Source organism: Miniopterus schreibersii (assembly GCF_964146895.1).
Source record: "Miniopterus schreibersii genome assembly, chromosome: 13".
NCBI classification, from domain to species: Eukaryota; Metazoa; Chordata; class Mammalia; order Chiroptera; family Miniopteridae; genus Miniopterus; species Miniopterus schreibersii.
Window position 1 is genome coordinate 51,207,659 of NC_138113.1, and position 17,423 is coordinate 51,225,081.

A 17,423-nucleotide genomic window follows, 5' to 3' on the forward strand; every position below is an offset into this window, starting at 1 on the left:
GCCTATTGTTTAAAAAAAACACACAGATGGAACTGTTTAGGTCTACAGTGTAAGTAAATGAAATGTTTGTTTTAATTTTTGTTTTCATTTCTTTTGAGGAAAATAATTCTTATAGCTGTAGGCAGCATACTAACATTTGCTTGACATAGTGATTACATATTTTAATAGCAAACTAATGATTCCTTTATGTGGTACCTCAGGACAATGGCTCCCTAATTCAAATGATCCCATTCATCACATGGGCTAAGGGCTGACACGCAGCTCTCCAGTCCTGGTAAGGGAAAGCGCTGCTGTGCTCTAGCTGCACAGCCACCACTCATCGTGAGCCAGCGGACACAGTGCATTGTTCTCCAGACTATAATGGTTATCAAGAAAGAAAAACATGGCACAGAAGACTTTACATCAGTTTGTTTTAAGTACAGTTGAGATAGTGGATGTCATCCATCAACACTGTTAGAATTCTCTTAATGGACTCTGTCAAGATGTAAAGTAAAAAGCACAGCACTTTTAATTTTACCATCTTGGTGGGGGTGGCTGGACACGTATCACTTCTACAGGGCCTGTTACTGCTGCTGCTCTTACCATTTTATAGTTGCATAAATTAACTATAAAGAGCTAATGGAATCATGTCTCCCACACAATAGTCCTCTTCTTACATACATGGTAGAATACAGGACCCAGGTCTGATTATCTTAGAGTGAAAAAGCATGATTATTTTATATCTTATTTCCAGGAGAAATCATTGACAAAAGTTAAGTGTGGACATTGAGGGAAACCAGTACTTAAGAACGATGTTAAGGCTTTAAGCCCAAGGGGAGGATGTGAGATACACTGTAGCTTTTATTTTTTCTAATGGATCAATAAAATTATTATATGTTGAGAGAAAATGAAGATAAAATTTAAACAAAACAAGTGATACGACACATATTTTAGAAATCTAGGAAAATCCCTCAAAACTGGGGATATCCGCAGCAGTGTACAGATATTGTGCAATGGAGATTAGTCTCAAACCACTCCTGGTGGGAAGACAGAGGAATATGAGAAGAACAAGTGTCAAGAAATGGTTTGGACTGTAATAATCCCCATGTGTACTTAGAGCACGGAAGCAAAGGCAGTTCCAGTTTAACGGATGTATATTCTTCTGTTATAAAAAGACTGTTGAGTTTCAGTGTAGGAAAATTTTTTAATTCAAGAGAGAAGTATGAAGTAAAATAAATACTCTAAAAGAAGCATGAAATAAGTTACATCTGCAAGATTTGGTGCTAAAGTTTTGGGAACTTATTTTAAAAACAGGAACCACCTGTCCCTTACCTCTTGCTCCTGATTTTGCAAACTATGTAAGAAACTGACAGACACCATTCACACCACTGTCATAACTAGGACCAGCTTCGGCTCACCTGGAATCACTTCTGGCCACTGAAAACTTGGAGTCTGTCACTGGCTGCGCTGTCAAAGGAACAGGAGGAGCTACACTCTGGCTGATGGCTGGGGACACCAAAGCGACAGAGACAGCACTGGCCTCAGGAGGAACAGCAGGAGGTGCCTGTCTGGGTTTCTCTCCCATGTGCTCTGAGGTCTGCTGAGTTACGGATGGCAGAGACGGAGTGCTCAGTTCCTGTTGGGAGCCAACACTTGGTCCCATGCATGCTGGATTAACCTGTCATGTTAAGTAAACAAAAGCAGAACCAGGTGTTATAGCTTTTCACACACTGGCATCTGTCTTCAGTAGATTCCTTTCTCCTTGAGGTATTCTGAAATGAACAGTCAACAACAACACAAAGGACAATTCTAGATGAGGGATGGTTTTATAGTTTAACCACAGACACAACTGGCGGCTCAAACTTTAAATCATTGAAATTACATCCCCTACAGTTTCATTAGTATTTAAGAACTGTCTTATTGCTCTTCACTTAATTTTGGGAAAAGATCAACAAGTCAATTTATCATGATAATGTTCCTTCCATTAAAATACCTTTGGTAGCTATTTTCTCTTAACCCGAGTATAATGTGGCAGTTATAACTGCCACACAAGCAAGGTTCACATGAGACTGATAACAAGCTCTTCACTTAAAATCTTTGTTTTTCTATTCAATGTAGAGTGTAATTTGTACACTCTTTTGTCACTAAGTTAAAAGACATAAGAGTGAATTCCTCACCATATAAGAATACTTTTAAAACTGTTAAGAAAAACAACAAATATTTAGGGCAAAAATAGTTATTTCACAGACAAAAGGAAAAAATATAAAAAGTTCATAATCATAGCTTCCGGTCAATATGGCGGAGTAAGCAAAGGCTGTGTTGGGCTCCTCCCATGACCAAATCAAAATTACAATTAAATTATAGAACTACTACCCTAGAGAACCACCTGAAGACTAGGTGAACATAAGTCCTATAACTAAGGATATAAAGAAACCATGTTGAGGCTGGTAGGAGGGGAGAGATGAAAAGCAGGCTGGCTCCACACTCAGTGTGGCGGTTAAGAATCAGGAGCGATATCTTGGCTGTGGAAGTCCTCCCTGAGGAGTGAGGGGTCCCAGCCCCACATCAAGCTCTCCATCCAGGAGTATACTGTGCCAGGAAGTGAAAATCAGAAGACTCTGTCTGGGTGAAACGGACGCCTGCCAGCATCCCAGTTTTCCTCTTAAAGGGTCTGAGCACAAACACTCACCCTAAACTTCAGAGAAGGGACAGCAGCTTGAAAAGCCCCAGGGACATACTGGGAGGAACTGAATTGTCTGGCTCAAGGCGAGGCCTGGAGGGGCAGTCATATCCCAGGAAGAGTGCTAGCAGGAGTCATTATTCGTTTGAATTGTCCTCAGCCTGCACAGCCTATAGGTACAGGTCAGGTCCATACACACCTCTCCATTAACCTGCTAACACAACTCTCACCCCACCCTGGTGATTCTCTAAGACCTTGCCCCACCAGACTCGCACACTAACTGAACCTCTTTCAGTGGTCTCTGCTTGCCCTGCTCTTCTTGATAATCGGCCCCCAACAAGACACTAGTGTCAGCAGCCTGGGTTCACAGCATAACCACTCATAGGTGCCTACAAGCCCAGCACAGAGAGCTACCAATTGGAGATCACTTTGTAGCTCCTACCAGGTGGCTCTGGGTTGGACAGGCAGCAGGTGACCTTGGACTGCACTGAAGATGCTACCAACAAGCTCCAGAACAAGTATACCAGAGCATTACCCAATCAGCACCACAAATGATACACCCAAAGGGTGGACTGGCAGGCACCAGAGCCATGCTAAAACAAATCCTGCTCTGTGGGGTAAGCCTCTGTGGAACAGCTTGTCCACTGTAGTATCACGGCCAGTCCTCAAGTCTGAGGGTTAGTCCTACCCACTGACATGCCAAGGCAATCAAGGCTCAGCTACAACAGGAGGACATACAAACCTCACACCTGGGACACCCCTGGAGCACCCAATCCAGGTGAACAGGGAGACTGTGCCACTGGGTCCCACAGGACCCCTACCACATAAAGCCACCCTGTTAAGACTAGAGACATAACAGATATACCTGATATACAGAAATAAACGTAGGGAGGCAGCCAAAACTAAAAGACAAAGAAACATGTCCCGAATGAAAGGACAGGACAAAACTCTGGAAAAAGAACTAAACAAAATGGAGGCAAGCAACCTACCAGATTCAGAGTTCAAAACATTTGTTATAAGGGTACTCAATGAACTTAGGGAAACAACAATCTCAGTGAGAACATCAACAAAGAGATAGAAAACATAAAAAAAATGGAGATAGAAAATATAAAAAAGAACCAGTCAGAAATGAAGCATAACTAAAATAAAGCACACATTAGATTAAATCAACAGCAGATTAATGAAGCCACAGATCATATCAGCAATTTGGAAGCAAGGCAGCATAAAACACAATTAAAACAGCCAAAAGAAAAGAAATTTTTAAATGAGGATCGTTTAAGAGACTTCTGGGGCAATACCAAGCGTACCAACATTTGCATCATAGAAATAAGAGAAGGAGAAAAGAGAGCACAAGATTGAAAACCTACTTGAAAAAAATGATGGAAAACTTCCCTAAGCTGGTGAAGGAAATGAAACAGACATACAAGTCCAGGAAGAACAGAGAGTCCCAATCAAGATGAACCCAAAGATGTATTATAATCAAAATGCCAAAGGTTAAAAAGAGAAGAATCTTAAAAGCAGCAAGAGAGAAGCAGTTAGTTACCTACAAGGGCAAGCTATCGATGTCTCTCTCACTTCCACGTTTCTCTCTCCCCCCCTCCATCTCTTCCACTCTCTCTAAAAATCAATGGGGGGAAAGGGTGAGAGAGGGAGAAAGGACTCTGGGCAGGGGCACAGGGTGGTGGTGCTAGAGACCACACTAGAACGACAGGACTGAGTGGTCTGCTTCCTGATCATTCAACAAACCCCCTGAGGCACCTAGGACTTCTCAGTCTTTTCAGGCCAGCTTTTGGATGAGTAGATCATAAAAGTCATCAGATGTGTCAAGGTTGATAAGTTCTCAATATGAAGGACAAAGACAAAAACAAAACAAATAAATTACACATAAAAATGGGAAATAAAGGATAAAATGACATAAGAAATAAAAGAACTTAATAAAAGGACCACAAAAGTTAAGGAAATCTCACAGAAAGTTAGCAGAGAAAAGTACAAAGATAGAAAATAGGAGAAAGAAGTTAAGAATATTAGGGGATTGGTCTGGGATAGCTTACTATCAAGTATCATTATAGAAAATAAGAACAGAAGAAAATTCTGCAAAAGTACAGGACCAGAATGTTCAAGTACTGTATGTAATAGGTGGAAAGCACATTATCATGTCACAACACTGGGGAAAGAAACTGGCACGCTGTCAGAGGCACGCTCAAAGAACAAGGAATCAGAATGACTTTAAGCTTCTCAACACTGACGGGGAAACAAACCAACAGACAGGGGAACAGTGCCTTCAAGGGTGAGGGAATGTAGTGACTTACCTTCCATGCTCAGCCAAATTATCACCCAAGTGTTAGGGTAGAATAAAGATGCTTTTGCGTGTGAGATCTCAAAAAAATAACCCTCAGATATACTTTTCTACAAAAAGCTCTTGGAGACTGTGTGCCACCAAACTGGAGATAGATGTTAGGAAGCAACAGTGACAAGAGAACAAGCAAGGGCAGGACAGCTGCCTCAGGCCAGCCTGAAGGATGAAGACAGAAGGCTCCGGGGGATATGTGGCCAAGAAAAGTGAAACTAAGAGTGAATCTGATCCATCCGAACACAATGAACATTGGAACATAAATTGAACAGTTTCTTCAGAGAGAGTAGGGATACATAACTGGCAAATACTAAGAAAATATAGCAAAAGAAAACAAGACAACTCTTTTAACAATTTCTTGGAACTAACCAGGGGAAAAAAAATGTAACAAAGGAAATCCAAATAAATAAGAAAAAACAAACCAATCCAATAGAGATATAAATGTATAAGTACAGGGTGTGGCAAACTAAGTTTACAGTTGTGAGTACACAAAACAGAGTTTATTCTTGAATTATTAATTATTGTATTATTTTCCATACAACCTACTTTTGCCCCACACTGTACATAAATATATAAATATGTACATACACATTTAACATCAGAATTAAGTAAAAATAGGGTCTAGAAAGGAGCACATAAAAAGGAAATCAATGGCATGGGAAGCATCAGTGAAGAGCACACACACCTCAGAACGTTCCTGAAAAGCAGGAAGGTGCTCCTGGGACGTCTCCACCACTTGATGCAACTTCTTATAAAGTTCATCCATTTTCTCTTTTAGTAGTTGTTCTTCAAAAGCATTTGCTTCTTTCCTTTTCATATAATGTCTGTCTTCATTTACTGTAGGAAAGATAAATGGTTTGCATGCAAAGTTTAAATTCAGGCCATAGCATTGCAATTTATTAGTCTTTTCCATATGTATTAGGTTATCAGAACTATAACATGTATTACTTCTATTTTGCCAGCTATCTATTTATTTAAATTAAGGTACAAGTGACATAGCTATTTAGTTTCAGGGATACAACATGACTTTATGTTTACATATATTGTGAAATGATCACAAGTGTAGTTAACATCTGTCATCATATATGGTTACAAAAATTTTTTTCCCTTGTGATAAGGACTTTTAAGATCTACTCTCTTAGCAACTTACAAACATGCAAGTTTATTAACTATAGTCACCATGCTGTATATTATGGCCCCATGAATTATTTATTTTATAACTGGAAAATTGTACCTTTCACCCCCTTTATCCATTCCCCCCACTCCTGGCAACCACCAATCTGTTGTTTGTATCTATGCGGTTCTAAATTCCACATAGACGTGATATACAGTTTTGTCTTTCTCTGACTTATTCACTCGGCATAATGCCTTCAAGGTCCATCCATGATTTTACAAATAGCAAGATTACATTCTTTTTTGGGTCTGAATAATATCCCAGGGTGTGCATGTATGTGTATGTATTCATATACATATATGTATACACACACACGCACACACATATATATAAATTATGAAGCAATCAGTTCCTTTATCCATTCTTACATTGATGGACCCTTATCTTGGGTATTATAAATAATGCTGCAATAAACCTGGGGGTGCATATATCTTTTTGAGTGTTTTCATTTTTGCAGTGTTTTGTATACTTACTCTGTATCTTGCAACATAACTGATTTTTTAAACTAATTCCAACACTTTTTTGTTGTTTCTCTATAATCATATCATGCCATCTGAAATAGTGAAGTTTTACTTCTTCCTTGCCAATTTGGATGCCTCTTGTTTTTTATGTGTAACTGCTCTGTCTAGGACTTCCAACACTACGTTGAATAAGAATGGTAAGTGAGCATCTGTCTTATTCCTGTTCTCAGAGAAAAAACTTTCAGCTTTTATCACTAAATATGTTAGCTATGGGGTTTATTACATTGAGGTATATTCCCTCTATACCCACTTTGCTGAAAGTTTAATCATAAATGGATGTTGAATTTTGTCAAATGATTTTTCTGAATCTATTGAGATGATCACATGATTTTATCCTTGATTTTGTTAAGTGATGTGTCATGTTGATTGATTTGTGGATGCGGAACCATCCCTGCATCGCTGAAATAAATCCCGCTTGATCCCAGTGTATAAACCTTTTAATGTATTGTTGAATTCAGTTTGCTACTATTTTGATGAGGATTTCTGTATCTGTGTTCACCAGGAGTACTGGCCTGATTCTTTTCCTGTGGTGTTCTTGTCTGGTTTGGTATTCGAGTCATGCTGGCCTCACAATAATATGAGTTTGGAAATGTTCCCTCCTCTTCTATTTTTTGGAAGAGCTTGAGAAGATTTGGTAGTAATTCTTCTGTGAATGTTTGGTAAAATTCACCAGTGAAGTTTGATAGAATTCAACTTTTAATTATCATTTTTATCTGCCATTGGCATGGTTACTTTTAGGTTTAGGGTATGTAAATTACAAAAATTTATGTGTTGATCAACAATAATATTTGGTAATAGCACAATATAATACTGAACATTTCTAAAACAAAACATGTCTGTGGAAATCATTTGAAAATGGAATCGTCTTTAAAAGATATAAATCATTAGGTGCTTTCTAAGAAATAAAACTAAAGCGCTCTGAAGGGTCAATACGTCAAGTACACTGCAGGTAGTCCCACTTCCAACGACTGGTTAACATAACCATGTCATACAAATCAAATCCCCTGGCTAAAACATTAGGTCACAGCATGTGAAAGAAAAATGCATCTGTGCATGGCACAAAATGGGTCCTCCATGAGTGTTAACTGACTGCTCTCTCAAGTGCTGACCAAATGAAAACTAAGAAACAAAAAAGACCGATAGAGTGACTATAGTACAAATAACTGAGATGGTATAAGTCCTAAATGGAATAAAGGCTCATTTTCCTCTAAGGTCCACATTATTACACAAAAAGAGTGCAACTGTCCATCTTAACATTCAGATTTCCTGATGAGAAAACTTTGGCCAACTCCATAGCCATAAATAACATGGCCCTTTATCAGAGGATTTCTTCTAAAGGTCTTTTTTGCAGTAAATGCAGATCTTGGAAAATCCCTTAACTCCAATTTCTAACTTAATCCTTTCACAATACAAACAACTGACCCAGTGACTTAGAGTTGCTACATAGAGAAGTTCATCCACACAGGTAATGTTTACAAGTTTTAAAATACCTATTTCACTAAACGCTAAAGCAACACTGGTATGGATATCTACTTTGGTGCTGTTTCATCTCCAAGCCCTTCGACAATAAGGGTGCCACACTAGCACTGAACAAAGATGTCTACGCTTCTGATAGGATGAGCTGGAGACTTTTTGCAGACTCTTTAACCACAGTCAATTATCTGATTTAAAATGTTCAGTTACTTGAACATGAGGATTGTTTCAGTGACATAGAATAACTCAAATAGGACTGCGGTACCCCACTGCTCATGCTTCCTCCGTTGGTTGTACTTCTGGGCTCTCAGCTCCTCAAAGGAGAATTCTGACTCTCCACAAATGAGCTTCTCCTTGCAGTACATAACCACCTGCTGAACATCAGCTCTGGCTGTCAGAGAGGCTTGTGCGGAGTATCCTGATTTAGAAATCATGACCACCCTTTGTTCCCTATGGGGAAAAATACATTATTTACAACATTGTACAAAAGCAGCTCCTGATGAAAACTAAGGAATAATTTAATGTACTTGCATATTCGACTCTTTATCACAAGCTGAAGAAGTTGCTTTAGAAACTTCTGAACCCTAAAAAGACAAAAAAGAAACATAAGCACTCACTCACCTGAAAAGAAACTATCACCCAAATTAACTCATAAAACAATATGAAAATGCTTAAAGGGCTTCTCCATCATCACATAGATTTATTTTCTTTTAAATTATAATTAATACCTGAAACTTCAGTTTGCTTCATTAATCTTGTAACTTTTACAACTAAAAAGTCCAACAGAAAGTGATTTAAACTTTTTCTACTTGGTAGTAGAGAAGGGCAGGCATTTATTTCCCTTTAATACAGGAGCTGGGCCACAGTGCCTAAGTGCTACGGGATTAACATTGCAAAATGCCACATTTAAAAAAAATTAAGATTCTCTTCTGATATTATTCTATCCTTAGGAGTTCCCAATGCAAGCATTTGTTCACTAAACAAATATTTACTAAACATCTTATACATGCCACGTCTTGAGCTAGGTCATGGGAATGTGACTGTAAACAAAAACCATCATTGCTGTCTAAAACTCAGTCCAGGCAATATGAAGCAGCAAGTAGGCTGGTAGACATATATAGGATGTAAACTGGAAGTCTGAGTATCTATCAAAATTAGAAATTCACATCATACTTCTAGAACTGTGTTACATTGATAAAACTTGTCCATGTAAACTAAGGACAGAGCCATTTCCATTGGATTTAGCTTAAGGAGGTCCCAGAAAACTCTGAAAAAGCAGTTGTGCCAGGAAAGATGCTGGAAACAAGGCTGAGTGAAGGAAAGATGAGCATTTTTTACACATCAATGAGCCATTAGGGCAGAAGAGATCCTGACAGGGCAGAAATCTTGAGGAGTAAAGACAAACTCAGGTGGAAAGCCGCCTTTCTTCATTGAGATGGCAGGGAAGGGTGCAGTTACATTTATGGGTTGATGACAGAAAATTTACAGACGTCATCTGATGGCTTCTGCTGTTCTCACTGAAACAGTATTTTTGCCAGCTGCTGAGGGAGAGGTTAGAATCATGTCCCAAGTCCCAAATTTGAAGATCATGTAATTCACTATACTTTGACATTAGAGAATGAAATGGGAAACATAAGATATATATAGAGAGATACATGAAACAAAAAGAGTGACTGAGAAACTGGAAATATAGTTGCCTGGAGTAGTAGAGCATGAGTTGAGGTTACAGATATCAATGTTAAAAGCTGAAGGTTTTTAAAAATTTTTTATTCACTGATTTGAGAGAGAGAGAGAGGAAAGGAAAGAGAAATATCTATTTGTTGTTCCACTTATTTATGTATTCATTAGCTGATTCTTGTATGTGCCCTGACTGGAGATCAAACCCGCAACCTTGGTATATCAGGAGGACGCTGTAACTAACTGAACCAACTGGCCAGGGCCTGAAGGTGATTTTTTAAAAAATTGATTTTAGAGAGGGAGGAAACCAGTGATTTAACTTGCAACACAGATATGTACCCTGACAGGTAATAGAATCCATGACCTTCCAGTACACTGGGGCAACACTCCAACCAACTGAGCCAAACTGGCTAGGGCTAAGTTTTTAAAGCAGGGCTCAGGAGTCTCCAGGTGGGTATGGTCCAGGGCAGGGGTTCCTGGGCCTATGAGAAGGTCAGCAGAATGAAGTAAAGAAGCTGCTGTGGAGCTTCTCAGTGTATGGACACAGGAGGTTGTATATTAGGGGTGCCTAGGTCAGATAAATGTGGAATTGTGTGGCCAATCAGTAAGTTACTTAAATTTAATATTGGATCTCTGGCCAGGTAGCTCAGTTTGTTAGAGGATCATCCTGAAACATCAAGGTTGCAGGTTCCATCTCCAGTTAGGGCACATATAAGAATCAACCAAAGAATGTGTAAAAAAGTGGAACAACAAATCCATGTTTCTCTCTCTCTAAAAAAATCAATTAAAAAAAATTTTTTTAACTTTAATATTGGAGGTGAGCAGTGGTAGATGACAACAGGCCAGAAAGTTGCCACAGGTGCAGGTGGATGACATGGAGGTTAGAGTCACAGGATGAAGAAGGCAGCATATGACTGTTTAATAGAATTCCCAGTTTACACAAATGTTACTATTACCTGATTCTTAGAAACACAGGTTGGATTTGATTTTGATGTCATCATTTGGTTTAAAATCTGAGCATTATGCAGAGGTTCTGAGGTTCTAGCTATGGGGTGGGGGAGAAGAAAAAAATAAAGAAAAATAGGAGTAAAACCCATATTAAAGATTATTACAAACACATTCCCCCGATCTTTCAATAATAAGCATTACAAAATAAATAAGCTCATTTAACACTGTCTCACAAAGTAGGACTAAAACACTTTCTGGATAAGAGAAATAGTGTAGAAATGATTTTCTGATCAATTCAAAATGCCCAAGGAAATACCCAAAAGAAATGTAAACTCTAGTTATTTTAAAAAGACAGGACGGGATAATCCACACTTATTACTTAAATGTAATCTTTATTTCTAAGAAAGAAAATGATTACATTTCTTTAAAGTTGCATTAAACACATTTGATTCAAATCAAAACAGACAGACTCTAAGAGTAAGTATTGCCCTCGATTTGGGGCAATTATGATTTTTCTTTTTTTAAATCCTAAGAATACAATGAAATCAAGGTTTTCTTGTGGGTTTGCTCTTTTAAAGTGCTTATATAGAGCCCCTGACCTCCAGGGCTATTTAGCGGGTCTTATTATCATCAGAGTACCTTCCCTAGTACCTAAGACAATACAATCAATAAAACTGAATAAATTTGTTTAAGGGAAAAAAAATAAGTGCAACTCGACACTAAATTAGCAACAATTTAGACATTTTAGAAAGCATTATTTTACCTTGAGCAGGCAAATGGTTTTTGGTGACACGTGTCTGAAATAACCTAAAGGACAACAGAAAGGCACCAATAATCAATATAGATGATAAACTTCAGTTTAATACATTTTTGCAAAAACTAAATGATAAATAGCTTATTCTAAACTAGTAAAGACTGAGGTCAAGACAGAGTGTAAAGTTGAATTTTAGAAAGTTGCTCCAAAATTTAAAAAAACAATTCTGGGATTATCTTCATATTCAATATACTCATATTAGAAAATTCATCTGTTTGCCTAGTTTATATCAGTATTTCTCGAACCCATATAGCAAATGCACCCTTCTTCTCTGTGTACCAAATATGACCATGTTCCAACACGGGGTGTTTTAATCCTCTATTTAAGCATTCTATACACCTGGTACATAATGAATATAATGTTTGGAAGAAACTACTACTTATAAAGACGGATATAGAATTGTTTATACTGTGAGAACTTAAATGTCCTTTCACAGCACCTTTGCACATCAACTCAATCTGTGAAGTCGCATGCAATGTCCACACCTGACATTTTTGAATGATGTGAACAAGAGTACACAATATGAACAGACTAAGAGACACACTGAAGGCAACCAGAGGCCAAATCTGATTTTACTCTTAACTCAAACAAACCAATGGTTAAAAAAAAAAAAGAATTACATAGGGGGGAATGACTGAAAATTAGATAGCAAAGAACTATTGTTAATCTTGTTAGTGAAAATGGTGTAAGGTTCCATAAGAAATCACCTTTTACAGATGTTTAAGGAAGTATTTGGGGTAAAATATTTTGCTGTTTTAGATTTGCTTTAAATTCTGCACAGAAAAAACAAGTTCAATTGTCAAAATTACTATTAAAAAGAGCATGAAGGGCCCAGGCCAGGTGGCTCAGTTGGTTGGAGCATTATCCTGTGCACCAAAGGGCTGCCAGTCGATTCTCCGTCAGGGTGCATACCTAGGTTGTGGATTTGATCCCCAGTCAGGGCATGTACAAGAGGCAACCAATTGATGTTTCTCTTTCTCTCTAAAACCAGTAAAAACATATACTTGGGTGAGGATTAAAAAAAAGAGAGAGAGAGATATGATGCGGGGCCAGGGATGTAACCTGCAACCCAGGTTATGTGCCCTTGATCGAGAATTGAACCCGAGACCCTTCAGTGCTTGGGCCAACGCTCTAACCACTGACCCACAGCAGCCAGGGATATTATGTTGTTCTTTATAAAAATCACAATGTTCAACTGGAGAACAGTTAAATTGTGACATAACTCTGGGACAGATTTATCAACCACTTTATAAGTTTTTTATAAGTATATAAAAGTTCATAATTTCTTAACAGCAATATAGAGCTTAGTATATATAACCACACATACAGTAAAATTTAGCAGAGGAAAAGATACTGGAAGTATTATTTCTGGGCAGTTTCTTTCCTTTCCACTCCTGTGTATTATCCACCTTTTCACAAGGAGATGACAATAACATTATCTTCAGAGCAAACATTACATTTCAAAGCAGAAAACACTGCGTAGAGCTTCATTTTCAAACTACCTGTACTGTTGCTGCAGTAGCTCCCTAGGTTCCGCCTGGTTTTGAATTCCTCTTCGAAAAACAGCACTGGCATGTTGCAGCTGTCCTTGGCCCTCCAGATGCTCAGCCCAGGCTATGTACAGAGGAGAAGACAGCTTCCCAATCCCATGGTTGTACAGAAACTCAAAAAACTGATGACGGTCACTGTTGCACTCAGCCTAAAAAACCCCAAAGCAAAGATACATGAAAACAAAGGAACCTGTGGTCTAGATCTAGCCCAGACCAACCAGAGGCTTCAGGCTGTACTGCATAGGGGAAAGCCCTTGCTGCTCTGATGACAAACTTAGAAGCGAAGCTCATTCCTTTCCTTGATATTCAGTGTTCCCCATAATTATCCACACTATTTCCTAACATAGCGAAGAGTATCACTTTTGTTTAATCGGGGCTTGCTCGAGTTCTATAATGTGACTCTATCCTAGTATTTTGTAATTTAGTGAACCAATCCATGTTTACTTTAGCCATTGACCTTATGATTTTATTACTGTAATTCATGTCCCCAAGCCTTTATGTCAAGACTGAAGAGACCAAAACTTTTAAAGTCTAAGCTGAGGCAGCCTGATCCTTTTAATATTAAATTTAGTTTCTGAGAGCTCAAATTTTCTTAATTATTTGCAATGAATTTAATTTCTTCTCAGGAACCCTTCCCCAAACACACGTCCAACAAACCCTCTTTTAACTGAATGGTTTCTAACTTGTGTTGTAATGTTTATAGAACTGATACACAGAGAAAGAGGGTTTTAAAATTAAATCAGACTCCACACTACAGAAGCTGAAAGGTTCTAAATCACACATCTCTGACAATAAAACTTTTAAAATTTATGACTGAAAACATGAGGAATTAAAAGACAGTCTATAATTATCTTAGAATGTGAGGGGAAAAGCAAAAGTATAACACTATTATGGATTTGAGTATACCTGAAAGTATACTTACAAATTTTAAACAATAATTGATGAATCTTGGATCATTGTGGTATCTCTTCTTATCTAAAAATTCCTTCATTAAGCGTTCTAATAGAATTGTCAAGTATTCTTTATTCTCAGGAAAATTCTCTTCTATCCATTGCATATAACTAGAAAAATATGGATAATATTAGTTTTCAAAGCAACATATAGTTTATTTAAAGGAAAGAAAGAAACTAAATGCTAACCTTTCCCATTCACTAAGTGGGTCACTGCCCTTGTAGCTCTGCATGTGGGCTTCAAACATTCTAGAAAAGAGAAAAATATGCACGCAGATATTAGGGATAATTCCTAAAAGCAAAAAATATATCTTATACACCTTAAAATGAAAATCTTAAATATCAATTCAAATACTATATGAAAATTAAAAGAGCAGTCACTCAGGGTGGTGAGAAGCAGCACTTTTTCAGAAGAACTTAAGACCCAAGGCCCCTGAGCTTAGCCTTAAAAGACACAGCTGGAAACGAGTTCCCAGCTCTATCCCCAAGAGTCTTGTTCTCTTCCAATGACCCCACTGTCACTACCACCACCATGAGGCTGTGCCCACAGATCTGCTGCTTCCCCTCTTAATAGTGGGACCCAGGAGTTGCACTGACTCAGTCCTGTCCTGCTGCTGCTCAGCAGAGTAGTTGAGACCTGGTAGATGGAGCTTTAAAGAGGGCCTGGGCTTGTCCTATCTCATCAATAGAGGAGTGGATAAAATAGTTGTGGCACATATATACAATGGAATATTATTCAGTCATAAAAAGAATAAAAATTTTACCATTTGTACACGTATGGTTGGACCTTGAGGGTATTATGCTAAGTGAAATAAGTCAGACAGAGAAAGACAAATACCAAATGATTTGACTTGTATATGGAATCTAAAGAGTAAAACAAATGAACAAACAAAATAAAACAGACTCATAAATACAGAAAACAGACTGATGGATACCAGAGGGTAGGGGGTTGGGGAGGTAGGTGAAAAATGGGAAGGGATTTAAGAAGTACTAATTGGTCCAGCCAGTTGGCTCAGTAGGTTGAGCGTCGTCCTGTACATCAAAAGTTTGCAGGTTCGATCCCAGGTAGGGGCGTGTATGGGAGGCAACCAATTGATGTTTCTCTCTCCCCCCACTCTTCCTCTCTTGATTTAAAAAAAAAAAAAAAAAAATCAATGGAAAATATTCTCAGGCAAAGATTAAAAAAAAAAAGTATTTGGTAGTTACAAAATACAGGGTATCCCAAAAAAATGTATACACACTTTGCATAATCATTAATTCCAAAGGGTTAAATCTCAAAAGAAACATCAACTGAGCTATCAAAAAATGTGTATACATTTTTTGGGACACCCTATAGTCCTGGGGATGTAAAGTACAGCACAGGGAATATAGTCAAAATATTGTTAATAACTATGTACAGTGCCAGGTGGATACCTGAAATATCAGAGGGTGGGAACCACTTTGTAAAGTATATGATTGTCTAATCACTATGCTGTACACCTGAAACTAATACAAAATAATATTAAATGTAAACTGTAATTGAAAAAATAATAAAGAGGGCTCATGAGTGAGTGTGAGAGAGCCCAGGGTACCATCAATGGGGGTTTCCAGAATGTCTGCTTCCCAGGCCTCAATGGAACACACTGTCCCTAAGGAAGAACACAGGATGGCAATGCTCATAAATCAGTGACTCAAGCTCCCAGAGAACCCTGCTTGCCCCTACTTCTGCATACTCAACTACAGCTTAAAAAAGCAACCACCAGACAAAGCAACTCCTCCAAAGGTGTTCAGTTGCTACTGGGGTAAACAAACAAACAAAAAGAAACATCTAAGATAATGTCAGGTGACATTAAACACTTAGGAAAAAAACACAAAGAATGGGTAAGAGTGTGACAAGACTTCCTATTTTTAGAGAAAGTGGTCAGGAAAGGCCTGCCCAAGGGGTGGCATTTGATCAGTGCCAGGGAACCATGCAGCTGTTTAGCTGTGCTGAGCTAGGAGAAGGGTGAGGGTGACAAGATACAATTTGTGCTTTAGAATGTCCACTCAGTCTCTCCAGGTAGAAAGGGGGTGGGAATTAAGAATGGAAGTGGGAAACCAGTTAGGAAGCTACCTCAGAGTGCCAGTGACAGGGTGTGAATTGGACCAGGGTGGAACAATGGAAGTGTGGAATTACATGATTTTTGGTAAAAAAGGATTTAAAAGCAATAGTTCTAGCTATCTATCATCTCAGTCAGTATACAAATGAAATCAGTGTTTCTTATCACTCAAAATCCAGAAGCCACAAAAGAAAAACTAGATAAAGTCAACTACATATAAATAAAAAGCTACATTTTAACTTCCACAACTAAAAGTCTTTATTAAAAGGCTTTTTATTAGGCCATTGCTAGCAAAAAAGACTGATTTGTGGGCATAGAGTCTAAACTCCCAGCAGCACGGCTAGGTAGGAAAGACAACATGCCCTTCCTCCCCGAGAGTTTTGCAAGTGTTTTATACACCAAGTAGGGGGAAGAAAGATGTAGGCCCTTCTGAAAGGACTTATATTAGCTGGGATGGGAGGAATGCAAGCTAGTTCTGGGATGGGAACAGCAGAATCTGTAAAGCTCCTGTGAAAACCAGAAGCTGAAGTTCCTAGGGCTCCATGGTATCTGTCTAGTCTCTCTTTTTAGATAATCTCATAAACAGCTAATTAGTAATTAGCTAATTAATAAATAGCTAAATCATAAAATAGTTAATTAATAATGCCAACATACACTAAAGAGTGTGAAGTCTTTCGTTGGTTTCACATGTAGCTGTAAACTGATTAATCCCTTTATGTCTCCTCCTTCCACCCTCTGTCCTGTTGTACTTTAATTCAGGACATCTCAGAATTTTCTCCTTGTCATGCCAAATAAACAAAACAAACCAACGAAAACACCGGGCATAGTCAAAAGAGAAATGATAAACTGGGATAACAAGACAGAGCTTCTAGATATTGGGGGGGAAAAAACCAACCCAACTTAAAAAATGAACAAAAGGCATTCCACAGAAAAATACTCAGCCTCTTTCATGAGAGAAAGTCACCTCACTAAGGCACAATTTCTCACCCACCAGACTGACAAAAATGTGGTAACGGTGTTCAGGGGAAACAATGGAAACAGGTAGTCTCACATCTTGCTTGCAGGTGAGAGTGCTCACAATCCTGCCAAGGTAATTGGTAATATCTACCAAAATTATATATGAATTTACTTTTTGATTTAGCAAACCCACTTCTGTAAATCTAGAAGACAGATACATCTGTGCATGTGCACAATGCCACAAGTACTAGATTTTTCACTGCAGCACAATT

The 17,423-nt window shown here is 38.3% G+C and overlaps 1 protein-coding gene across 1 annotated transcript in view; it reads right to left on the reverse strand.

The window, feature by feature from the left end:
* Nucleotides 1–17,423, reverse strand: part of BUB1 (BUB1 mitotic checkpoint serine/threonine kinase) — a 47,522-nt gene that overhangs the window by 28,329 nt on the left and 1,770 nt on the right. Inside the window, exons 2-10 of the mRNA XM_081156029.1 lie at nt 14,306–14,365; nt 14,089–14,227; nt 13,119–13,315; nt 11,566–11,609; nt 10,811–10,899; nt 8,709–8,761; nt 8,443–8,627; nt 5,695–5,846; nt 1,398–1,657 (exon numbers count right to left, since the gene is read on the reverse strand). Of these exons, the coding sequence (XP_081012155.1) occupies nt 1,398–1,657; nt 5,695–5,846; nt 8,443–8,627; nt 8,709–8,761; nt 10,811–10,899; nt 11,566–11,609; nt 13,119–13,315; nt 14,089–14,227; nt 14,306–14,365 (1,179 nt within the window). The remainder of the gene's footprint in view (nt 1–1,397; nt 1,658–5,694; nt 5,847–8,442; nt 8,628–8,708; nt 8,762–10,810; nt 10,900–11,565; nt 11,610–13,118; nt 13,316–14,088; nt 14,228–14,305; nt 14,366–17,423) is intronic.